Consider the following 13,118-nt stretch of genomic DNA (forward strand, 5'->3'; position numbering starts at 1 on the left):
TTGAGAATGCTTTAGGCCTGAAGCCCTTCTGAAGCACAGTGTGACGGCACGCATCAGATGCAGCGGTGAGGTGGGATGCTTGATCTTCCCAATCAGCTTTACCCCCGGGGAGGATTTATGCTCAGGAGTTCAAAGCAGACAGAAGTATGTAAGAACACAGTCAGTGGTGTTTCGCTCTGGGCTTCTGCAGAGGAAGATCAGCATTTCCTCTGGATAGAATTCAGATTGAATTAAAGTCTCCAGATAGTTCTGGAGCTCTAACGACCTCTGGCTACAGATGTAGGTATGTGTTTGAGAAATGAAAAGACCTGAAAGGACAAACCCTTCAAGGCACAGGGAGATCACAAACATCAGCCATGATCACACAGTAGCTCTGGTTTGAGAAGGTACAGCTCTGAAGTTCTCAACACTGCTGTGTTTTAGATTTAAAAGATCATTTTCAGGTCTGCTTGTACATTAAATAGCTTTTAAGGCCTAAAGAAAGAAAATCAGGTAACAGTAGATCTGTTCCTACAGTATGCACTGATTTTTTTGGAAGTGAACACTGACATTTTTTTGTGATAATGTAAATAAAGAGGAAGCCTTTAGAATGTATAAAAAAGGCTTAACCCCGTTCACACCAAGAACGATAACTATAAAGATAACTATAAAGATAACGATATTAGCGTCCACACCAGCGAACGATATCGTCTGTTTATTCTGAGCGCACGTGCGTCTGCCGCTTTAAATCCTCGAGCTCGTTACAGCAGGATGGATTCATGATGGGATGTCAATGTTTATATCGTTCATCAGCTGGAAAAAAATCGTTCTGAAAATGATTCCAACGATACCGTTTCTCTATGCCTTTATCGTTATAATGTGGACTCTGCTATTCTTTAATATTGAGAACGATTTTTAGAACTATATCTTTATCGTTATCTTTATAGTTATCGTTCTTGGTGTGAACGGGCCTTTAGTCTTGAAAAAGAAATGCATTTGATCAAAAATATACAATTTTGTGGAATATTATTATAACTTAACTGGTTTATATTTTAAAATTATATATATATATATATATATATATATATATATATATATATATATATATATATATATATATATATATATATATATATATATATGTGTGTGTGTGTGTGTGTGTGTGTGTGTGTATATATACTTATAAAAATTATTTATTCCTTCACTATTAAGTCACTTTTGAACAATTTAATGCATCCTAATATTAAATTTGTTATATATAAATAAATAAATAAATAAATAAATAAATAATAATAATAATAATAATAAATATATATATATATATTTCAGTGACATAATTCCTTTGAAATACAACTTTTTTGTAACAATGTGAAAGCCTTCACAATTACTTTTAATACATTTAATGCAAAGTATTAATTTATATTAAAAAAACAATTCAAATAATAATTTTATACATACAGTACGTTACATTATATATACATTTACACATAAATTGTTAAATGTCAGGTAAGTGTAGCCAGCTCTCTCTCTCTCTCTTTGTTTCCATTTTGAATTACAGAAATATGATTCAAAACAGACAAAGACAGATCAGCCAAACACTAGGGAAAATTTAGCCTTGAAAAGAGCAAGTCTGTCTGAGAGTGTTTAAGTGTGACCCCACAAAATGAGCAGTTAATTTCCCTGCATATGCGTTACAGAGGAGTTAAGCATTGGAATGTGTCATGAGTAACTTTATAGTCTGTGTGTATATGTTACTCACTGAATTTGCTCTGGAACACACTGATTCAGCCCATATGGAGTGGTGGGCATTTCTGAAGATACGAGAACGCAGCATGTTTCACTATTTCTGACTGCACAGACACAATATACGGCAGGAGCACTAGACTAATTAACCATATAACTGCATTTAATGTAAATAAAAATAATAAAAAGTACAGATACAGAATAAAAATGGCCACAGATTTACAGGCTTTCGAGTTTCAAGTCATATTTCTATAAATACTGTATTGAGCATGGCAAGTGGATGGTTTATGATTATTAACCGTGGGAATGGGTCTATCAAAACACACATGATCATGGGTTTGTTTTCATACGGGTCTATGATAGATTGCTCGCTGTGATATAACTGGTAATTACTCTCTGCTTCTTCTGAATATTCCTCTCTATCCTTCATTCAATTTTTTTCTCCTGATGCGGGACGGAGGGATTTAAGCGTAGACTTATTCAAAGAGTTTCTGTTTCAACAATCGACCCCACGATCATGTTTTCAAAGTATCTCGCTTAACTTCCAATAATAGATGCTAAGTTCAGACTGAGGTGGCCTTCTGGATCACAGTTCCTTAAAATGAAACGAGAAAAAACCGAGAGGAGAGCAAAAACTGGTTGAAATTCAAGCTGAAAGCTGCTGACAAAACTATTGCCAACATCTGCCCTGGAGGAAGCTGCATTTCACTGTACACTCAGATTGAATTGAGCATCAATAAACCAAGACAATGTTATTACGCTAAATCAATTGGATTGTCCATGTTTAATGGACGTTTTGATGTTTTGTTCTTGGCTTCAAATTATTTCTAGTGGAAAACTCGAAACAGAACACTCTCTGGTTTTTTGAAGAATATGATGTGTTTCTTAACAGCCGAGTGAAAATACAGACAATCTGTGAATCATATCAGAGCCAAATGGGGTGTTAGTGACCAGCGAATATGCTTTGTTAAGTGATCACATTTGTGAACTTTCTCATTCATGACTAATGTCTTGTTGGTTGAACAAGTCGTTAGAAATAACCTGCCAAGACCAACAAAATGTTGTATTTTAAATACATTAGCTGAGAATCTACTTGGCACCATTTATATGATAGAAAACATGGAACACAATAACTGAAAACACATTCAGAAGAAGAATTCAAAAAGAAAACGTCCACAAGGGTCAAGATAGAAGTTGAGGATGTAGACGTGTTTGTTTCAGCTGTACTTTGGCTTTATCAAGTAAGAGAGCGCCAACAAGATAATCCTCAAATCCAATTTAAGAGTTTGAGGGGATGAACAGACCATGTTTTTATGACCCAGGTCTCCGTTTTGCCCTTTCCATGATTAGGTTAGTGTTGGTGAAACGGGATCCCCATTTGTGGAAGAGTTGAATATTTAGTCAGAAAACAGTTAGCACAGCTGTGTGTGTGTAGACAGTTATAGAGCACCAGATTTATCTGTTCCGTCTGAGTTAATATGTTTAGTAAAGCAACAACACTCCATGTTGATTATTATAGTAAACCGAGAACAGAAGCATAAACCAATTTCTTAGAAAAGCTGAGGTAACTAATAATAAGTTCATATAATTTAAAATTAACACAATTTTGTATAGTACAATATAATAATAGCATATTTGATATAATTCTTAATATATTACATTTCTAATGACACACACACACACACACACACAAACAGTACTGTACACACACACATTATATGAACCAAAACTTTTATTTTGGATGTGATTAATTTTTGCCTAGCTCTAAATATAATATAATATAATATAATATAATATAATATAATATAATATAATATAATATAATATAATATGCAACTCTTCCACCAATAGGAATGTCATTTCACTCTTAAAATAAAAGTGGTACTTAAAATATAAATATACTATAAAATGTTATTTTATTTCATTTTATTTAATATAATATAAATAAATGCAACCTGAAACCTTTTTGAAGAGTAATATAATTTAACAAAATAAAAATGTATTTGTCAGTTCTCCTGGAAATTATATACATATATACATATATATATATATATATATATATATATAGTTTATCTAGAGTTTATTAAACATGTTTTTGCATTATTATTTTATGTTCCTTTTGTCAGTAAATCACTGTCATTGATGATTATTGACTTACATGGAGTGAAGTCCATCTGTGCCGAAGGGCTGTAACAGGTATTGGTGAACAGTTTTATTTCGTAATGTCCCGGCCAGCTTGATTTTTTTCCGTGACCGATGCAGGTTGATGATGTAGATGGTTATGGACCCTCTGACATAATCGTGACTAAAGAAAACAAATCCAAAAAAATTTTTTTTTACATATTTGACAGAATATGGGCATACGTTGCAGCTAAAATGAATCAAACTCCCCTCATTTACCATTTGTAATTCCACATACGTTGTTCACTCACATACTGTAATACTGTCAGAAACATTGAGTCTGTTCACAGAATTCCTTTTACAAGAGACAATGTGTTATATTTTATAAGGGTCCAAACCCTGATGTGATCTAATTTCAGTACACAATAACCAAATTATAAAGTACTGTATATAAGCAAAAGAGGCCCCAGTACTGCGTCATGTAAAAGCTGATTGTTTTCACATAACAACTGTAAAAGCATTTGCTCCCCTCCCAAATTCACTGGGGTAACACAAGCTTTATATGTGTTGGATGATCATGCTTACATTACAGCGACTCCAGCGTACTGCTCCTTGTTTTCAGGGTAATACTGCTGAAGAGCTAGCTTTAGGGAATATTAACTGAAGATAAGTATCTGGCAACACGATTAGGCAAACATGATAAAATTCAATAAAGATTCTAAGGTAAAGGCAAGGAAAACATAGCTGCAGTGCACGAATACCACATGTGGTAAAAGTCCGACTGCACCGGTCAGAGCTTGGCTTTTGTCAGGCAAACCTGTTAGTAATCTCACCAATCGCGAGCAACCCGGGCCATGTGCATCTTTACACCTTGGCGCACACTGAATAGAGTTCAAGAGAAAAAAATTGAGGAACGAGACAGACCCGAGACTGTGTAATGAAAACATCTCTCATGTCATGTGATACATGTGCGGTGTCTCAGTTTTAATAGACTTTGGTAACTTGGGTAGATATTTTCCAGAAGGGCGCATTAGATCAGACGAATAGATCGAAAAATGATAAACATTGTCCAAGACTTTGAAACAATGTGCCTCTCCAGCATTCGCATGGGGAACGTAAACATGGAATCCTTTGTTTGATGTCAGCGAATGGTCCTCAGGAAGAAACCACTCAAAGCACCGAAAAGGAGGCCTGTTTTGTATAAGGGTGTTGTGATGGATCAGTGAAGATACTGAAAGCATATCCATGACTTGTCTGACCGGCCATTTCAACCACTAATAGAACGAAAAACTTGAAAGAGGCTGGAGTGAACGAGACCCGAATGTCTTGCAAAAAACCCGTCTTTGAAACATTGTTCGCTTTTCCACTCACACAGAGGAAATTCTGAGAATTAAATATGATCGTTGACATTTAACATTGACATTTTAATAAAAAACATTTTTATTTTAAATAAAATTTCCTGTCTATCATCAATAAAAACAGTCAACGCCACCTTGCCACTGGACAGGCAAAGCAAAAGCAACACGTTTAGTGAATAGGTTTTGCTGCAGACCAGCTGTTTTGGGATTCATGGCATTTAAAGAGATTACTTGTTCAGTTTGTGGTGGTTTCCGTTTGATGGATAAGACACAACGTGATGAGATTTTGAACGTGGCCCAAAACTCTGTCATCTGTATGTATCAGGAACTGTAACTGGATTGGGGAAGTCATGGCCTAATGGTTAGAGAGTTGGACTCCCAATCGAAAGGTTGTGAGTTCGAGTCCCGGGCCGGCAGGAATTGTGGGTGGGGGGTGTGCATGTACAGTTCTCTCTCCACCTTCAATACCATGACTTAGGTGCCCTTGAGCAAGGCATCGAACCCCCAACTGCTCCACGGGCGCCGCAGCATAAATGGCTGCCCACTGCTCCGGGTGTGTGCTCACAGTGTGTGTGTTCACTGCTCTGTGTGTGTGCATTTCGGATGGGTTAAATGCAGAGCACAAATTCTGAGTATGGGTCACCATACTTGGCTGAATGTCACTTCACTCGCTCATTGAGTCAGAACATCTCATAGCTTCTTACCAAAAAAACATCTCGACTAAAAATTAAGATGCTAAAAGAAGAAAATACAAGTGCAGTTTCATAGATGCTTTAAATGCATATTTGATGTCAAAGCTTTAAATGTCCTAATCATGCAATTACAAACCAGTGTTGGGGAGTTACTAGCCTTATATTGCAAAGTCACTCACTGTCAAGCAAAAAGAAACAATCTTAAAATGTCTCCTTTGATAGTCTGATTCATTTAAGTGATTCGACAATTCATTTTAGGGATTCGGTGATTCATTTCAGTGGTAAATTATTCATTCTAGTGATTTAATAATTAATTTTCATGATTCATAAATCTTTTATTTAACAAAATATATAAATGCTGCTAGCTTTTGACTCAATTAATTATACAGATTATGAAATTTCTACTTTTGTTACTTGCGTTCAACAAATTTCTCTCTTCAGTTTAATGTTGTCATCTAAATTTAGATCCTCACCGTTAATGCCAGATAAATACTGCTTTCATTATAAATACAAAAGATAATATCTGTGTTGACTACAGTACCATTCAAAAGTTTGGGGTCAGCAAGATTCATTTTTAAAATGAATATTAATTATATATATATATATATTTATTTGTGCATTAAATTAATGAAAAATGACTAAAGACATTTTTGTGTTTCAAAAGATTTCTAATAATTTTAATAAATGCTGTTCTTTTGAACTTTTTCTATTAATTAAAGGACTCTAAAATCCACAGCTGTTTTCAACATTGATATCAATTACATTTTAAAATATAATAAATAAAAACAAACAAAAGTAGTTTTTTTAAACAATAAATTTGGTTAATTTAAATTGCAAATTAATTTAAATTAAATTAATGTTGTTTTGCCCCCCAAATAAATTTTGAACGTTGAAAACATCTTCCTGATGGCAAACATTTTAACGGTAGTGCATTTAAAAAGATACATTGCCATTAAAAAGATTTCATGTTTTTGTTGACTGTACTTCACATTATGAGTACATTTCAGAGCAACTTTCCCACATGAACATGTCTTTTCAGTAAAATCGTCTGTCCTGCAGGAATCCTGAAGCCAGGGGCCTGTAGCAGCACAGACACAGAGCTGTAACTGAGCTGAGACACGGGGATCTGTAGTCTGTAAACCTACACTGCTGCTGAAAAGCCGGCAGGTCCCGCTCACATCATTCTGGGGTAATAGATAATCATCAAAGGGAACGATGGCACTTTTTATCTGGCCTGGGTACAGACCTTCCTTTTGTCCCGCAGCTCTACTCCCCTCACCTGCCTGAGCCTCTGGTGTCTTTCAGCGCCTCTCACGCTGCAGAAAGAGACTCCGCGCACTTGACAATTGATACTTGTTAAATTTTATGGGCTCTCACTCTGAAAGAGTGGCTGTCTGGACTCTGTAATTTATGTGTTTGAGAATGAGCAGGTAAGCCCTAAAATCCTCCACTATGGCTACGTACTCAGATGACAGGAATCTGTGTGGAAAAAAATGCTACAGGTACAACAACAACAAAAAAGACAATTTACACACACACAATCTTGTTATGGTGATGTACTTGCTATATACACAGAAGTTCTGTTCCAAAATCTAACAAGCTGCCTACCTAGACAGCAGTTTAAGACATCATAAGCATGTTCCCAACACATGTCAACAACATTTCACTGATTTCTAAGAAATTGATTCTGGAGCAAATTTTCACATTGGGCAATCAAGTGGCAACCCAAAACAGCACTAAAATGGTTGATTGTATGAAATTGAATTACAGTGGTTTCATGCTCTCTGCACCAATTATTCCACCACATAAAATACTGTGGTCGGAACAAACCATGTTTATCTCTATTTGAAGTGAAGCCGTATTAAGTGCAGTCTGGGCCATATTTAAATAGTTTTGTTCAAAACGTTGGAAGGCAATAAGATCACTGTTTCTACAAAAATATTACAGTTTTAAACACTGACAATAATGTTTCTTGAGCAGCAGATCAGCATTATTATAATGATTTCTGAAGGATCCTGTGACACTGACATTGTATTAAAAAGGGGGACCAAGGTGGCGTTGTAGAATAATCATGTGTTTTTGTGAGCTGGCTAGTCTCAGTTATCTATAAAAGTTTCTGTATCATTTAATAAGAGGAGTGGCTCAGTGGCAAGCCTCGTTTTAGCGATTAAGGCGTTAATATCTCAACGGTCCTCGAAGCAATTTATAACCAATCATGTAAAATTCAAAGCATTGTACAGAATTGAAGTGATTGAAACTATTTGCAGTGCTAAGGAAACCAAGATTCAGGACTGAATAATATGTGATTTCACGGAAAAGGTAGACGACTTGGGGCCAGATTTACTAAATGGGGCAAATTAGCACGAAGAAGCAATTTCAAAACAGCGCTGATCTCAACATCTCATTTACATATGGACTAACACAATATACCAAGCGCAGCACAAATTAGTGTAGTCGCAAAAAAAGCAGAGCCAATGCTCATCTTCTGTGAGTGATCTACTGACACAGGTGCAAAATAGTTCAAGACGTGCTTTTTTTGGGCTTTAAATGCTTAAATAATACTAATGGGTATTTAATAAGGTCAGGTGCAAAAATAACTGTGTCCACAGATGTCCAGCACTAATTCTTCACTGCGCGTCTTCAGTAAATCCTGATAATACTATTGTAATGCCAAAAGACGGTTTGCACTGGTGCAAGCTGTTAGCAAATTTGGCCCTTGGATAATTGTGGAAAAAGATGCAATATATATATTATTGGCTTACCTGAGGATACAGGAGATTCTAATTTGCTCATTTTCAAATTCTTAGAAAATTTTATTCTGGATTACCAGAACTTGGACACAAGGGTGGGCAAATTGAAATTGGAAAGAGCCCATTGCTCCTTCGCTCCAAACCGGGTTCAAGGCTGCCGTCCACAACCTATCAATGTTTAATTTCATAATTTCCAAGACAAGTAGAGCACGATGGCACCCACCAGTAGGCACTTATCCCTCAGCGGTAAAGGCTGGAATACACAACAATGCTTTAAAAATATAAAGGCTGGAATACACTACACGATTTCCCCCCAAAAAAGTTTATGTCTCCAAAGGAGGTGACAGTTTGCTTAGAAATGATGTAATTCAACAGCAGATCATGCCTAGACTTTGAAAGACTTTTCCATTGTATTAAGAACAGACTGACTGCGCAGCCTTGTAGATGCCTGGTTTATGGTGTGATGACTTTTGGTGAAGAAGAAGAATGGCGTTTTGAAACAAGTTTGTCTCTCTCTTCATAGCAAGCTTGGGAGATGGCTGAAAGGGTGGTTCCCATGTTTCTTATTTTTTGTTATATGTGTTTTAGTATAGTTATGGAAAGTGTTTTTTTTTTTCTCAGATCAGCATTTATCTATCTGCACCGTTCAAGGATGTTAATATACAGCTGTTTCTTGAGTGAGGCCTATGACAACGCTATTTCAACTTGGAATGTCAAAGGAATTTATAATACGATAAAAATGAAGAAGGTTTTGTTTTAAATCAGAAAAGAGAAGACTGGTATAGCTCTATTACAAGAAACACATTTAGATAAACAGGAGGACTAAAATTAAATCAGGGAAGTTATAATCATTTATACTTCTCAGCATTTTCATTCTTCTCTAAGGAATTACTGGATGCAATTTTAAAGAAGCAGAATGGAAAAGTGCCAGGTCCTGTGAATTTGATAAAGAAGGGCACAATTTAATAAATCACTCGTTTAACATTGGACAGCTTCCTAAATTTCTGAGAGAAGCTAATATTTCTCTTATATTAAGAAAGCTAAACCTCCCGAAGTCTGCTCTTCAAATACACCTGTATATTTAATATGGACATTAAATTGCTAGCTAAGATCCTGGCTTCCTGTTTGGAGAATGTAACAACTGAGGCTGTTCGTCTTGCAACAACATAAGATGTCTCCTTAATTTTATACAAATTTTTAAACTGCATGAGACGGAGAAAGCATTTAAAAATGCAGTGAGTGGTCATATTTCTTTTTTTTTTGGTTTTGGAGAAATTTAATTAACGTCTGCTCTCACTCCAGTTGTGAACAATCTGGATTTCTCTCCAGACAGACATGATGCAAGGCTTTAATTTTGGGTGAACCAAAGTATGTTTGATGAACCAGGTTTGATATCTTTTGAGGAGCTGGTACATTGTCCACGAAAGTTTTTTCATTTTTTACAAAATGACAGATTATTTTCAAAGATACCTCATTAAGATATATGAGAAGTCTGTCTCCTATAGAAAAACTGCTTTTTTGTTTACTATTCTGCAGAAGGGTTTTTAACTTGTAATGTTCTTTAAACGATTTTATGGCCTAGAATTTTATGGCCTGAGAATTTCGGCTTCATGTTAAAGTTAAAAAATGTTCAATAAATATAACGTGCATAAAATATAATTAGTCATTTATGACAGACCTGAAAATGCATTTTATGGTTTTTTTTTCTCAGATACCAATGCAGCTTACTAGGTTTTGGAACAGAATTGATGTACTTGTATGAGTACATCTTACATCAGACAGTCTAATGGGAACCTACTTGTGAAAGCTGGTGCAGTGCGCATAGATGCGGAGTTTGTCCCGGATCACCCGTCCAGGGCGTGGTTTCCTCTGGAGACCTGCAACGTGCACCGCAAGCACCCTCGGGCCCACCAGACGTTTAAAGAGCAGAGATAACCAGTAATCCTACAATGCCAACACACAAAACACGTTATAAAATAAAAAGCATCACTGAGCCATTTTTACTGGAGCTCTGCCATGTCAACACGCATGTTAGGTCAAGCGATTCTGTCATAGAACCATGTTAGCATGGTGCACCTCTGCATAAGAAACATGATTCATGCAAGATGATTCTGGTTTAAACACACTGGACAGATGTGGCATTTCTCTGCCAGCACAAATCCAATGAATTCCAGCATCCTTCCATCTTTCAAAGGAGTTTTAATTTTAGAATTGGTAAAAAGAAAGCTGCAGATTGCTTAATTTGAAAAGTGAAAGAACATTTTTTTTAGGCGCAACATAAGTTTCTCATATCTGCCTTTTTTTTTGTGAAAGAAATGCACATGCGCTTCAGTCTTTTATTGAGAAAGACATTTTCTTGGATGCTCGAATGGAGAGATATAAGCATAGTCTTTCTTTGGAAGCTTTTCCTGTTAAATCTACGAAACAACAAAGCAAAAAAAATCTTCTCGACCATAAATGAAATGGCTAATAGAACTGAAAGATACACATTGTCATTTTTGCTTTCTGCCATCAGGGGGAAGACAGCAAATTTCCAGTCACTATTACAGGAAAAACAAAACAGATAAAGATGCATTTGCAAACTGTACCTTTGAAAAATGCTGCTTTAAATCTGCATTAATTTTCAACTTGTGTGTTCGTGTATGTTCATGATTGTGCATCCAAAATATTATCCTGCTATTATCCTTACTGTGGTCAAAAAACCAGTCTATACTTTATCAGCACATTTAAGCTACTATCTAGTAAAACCATAATCACATCAGATTCGTTGCATGAATAAGAGTTTCAACTGGACATGAACTAGCTTAGTGTAACCAGAGAACTGTTTCCTACATAATTACATACATTTTTATTGCATGGATGGCTACTTGAATTTCACATGCATGACTGCAATAGGTATCTCCTTATACCTCTCATCAGTTCCTAAATTCAACACCTAATTGAACGGTTTCAAAGCAGCAAATGTGCATCAGGAAGTTCCCATGCAATCCTGCACATGGCAGCATTTAAAGGCTTCTTTTGCAGGGAAACTTAACTTAATTTGGTCCGGCAGTGTACATTGTGCAGCATCTGCTATAGGCAGTGGGAAAAAGAGATTCGGAATGGGTGGGTCTCTTACAACTGCAATTTTACAAAGAACTGTGTTATAAAAACATCAAAAAACAAATCTCAGATATTGCAATTTGATATGATGCAGTGACGCTTCTGAATCAATCACATTTTCAGTTTGAAAGCAATTTGATTTCAAAAAGATATATTTATTTATTTTAAATGCTAATGTCGACAAATTAGTGCTGCAGACAGAAATAACAACATGAGCACAATCTGGAACCAGAGACGAGAGTCTAGATTCCAGGGTTTCAAACTGGTGTATACTGATATATTGCATAGTCTAATGTAATGCAGATGCAGGTGCACTAGGCCACTACAACAAACACAAAAATGACAACAATCTCAAGACCCTTATTATACTTTCTTATTGTTGAAAACACTGTGTTGGCAGATAATACCAGTTATTTAGCTTAGAAAGCATTTCTCAGCCCTTCCAGTAAAACTAGGATTATGCAGAAGCTATAATGACTGAATAACATAGAGACCACTTTAATAATGAATAAATTAAAGTAAAACCACTAAAGCCCTGAGAGATTAAAGGATATGACAAACTTACTTGTCTTTAATACCAACAGGATATAAGCAAATGCCATGTCCTGTCATGGGAGACAGACACATGTTAACTTGACGTGAGAGTGTGCAACAAAAACGAAGCAATTTCAACCACACAATAAACAACTGAGAGCAATAAGAATCTACATTTTAATAATACTTAAAGGTGAAGCGTGTAAATTTCACACCACACTAACCACTGACACTAAATGGAATTACAAAAAAGACTGGACGGGAAGATTTTCTAGGAAAAGAAAAGAGTGGTTTTTGCCAGTGTAAAACATTCTACCAGGAAGCTGGAGATTGCCATGGCCCCAGATCAAGCCCACAAACATGCCTCTATGATATTGTGCTGTTGAAATATTGCTTGGCATGCTGCAGTTGGGCGTGGTTGCCTATTAGTCTGATTCAAAGCCCAAGTTGCTCTGTTATTCTGATCTGATACACGTGTAAGGGCAACTTTTAAGTGATTTGTGAAAGCAGTAGCACATCTTTGTTAATCTGAATCTTGAGAATAATTCATGTAGATATTTATTATCAATAATAATATTATTGTGCATTATTGTGTACTATTGATTGTTGAAGAGAGGTGCACTAATAACTTAGTCAAACTAATAACGATTATAAAGTATAATAAATGAATAAAATTAATATAGAGATTATTGAAGAGAAGTCTGCTATTGCTTTCACCCAACAGAAAAAAAAATACAATGATTTTTTTATGTTTTTAATATTAATAAAAAAATTTATTGTGCAGATTAGTAAACAGGTGTATTGTCTTTCACCCAGCAGATGAAAAACTATGAATATAT

At 35.6% G+C, this 13,118-nt stretch overlaps 2 protein-coding genes across 2 annotated transcripts in view; one reads left to right on the forward strand and one right to left on the reverse strand.

Annotated features, from left to right (window-relative positions):
• st3gal7 (ST3 beta-galactoside alpha-2,3-sialyltransferase 7) overlaps window positions 1–13,118 on the forward strand; it is a 44,099-nt gene that overhangs the window by 22,417 nt on the left and 8,564 nt on the right. The gene's annotated exons all lie outside the window — the stretch shown is intronic.
• Window positions 1–13,118, reverse strand: part of hpse2 (heparanase 2) — a 76,143-nt gene that overhangs the window by 3,040 nt on the left and 59,985 nt on the right. The window contains exons 10-11 of the mRNA XM_059565829.1: window positions 10,442–10,587; window positions 3,881–4,027 (exon numbers count right to left, since the gene is read on the reverse strand). Of these exons, the coding sequence (XP_059421812.1) occupies window positions 3,881–4,027; window positions 10,442–10,587 (293 nt within the window). The remainder of the gene's footprint in view (window positions 1–3,880; window positions 4,028–10,441; window positions 10,588–13,118) is intronic.

Source organism: Carassius carassius, chromosome 14 (genome assembly GCF_963082965.1).
Source record: "Carassius carassius chromosome 14, fCarCar2.1, whole genome shotgun sequence".
In the NCBI taxonomy this organism is placed as follows: Eukaryota; Metazoa; Chordata; class Actinopteri; order Cypriniformes; family Cyprinidae; genus Carassius; species Carassius carassius.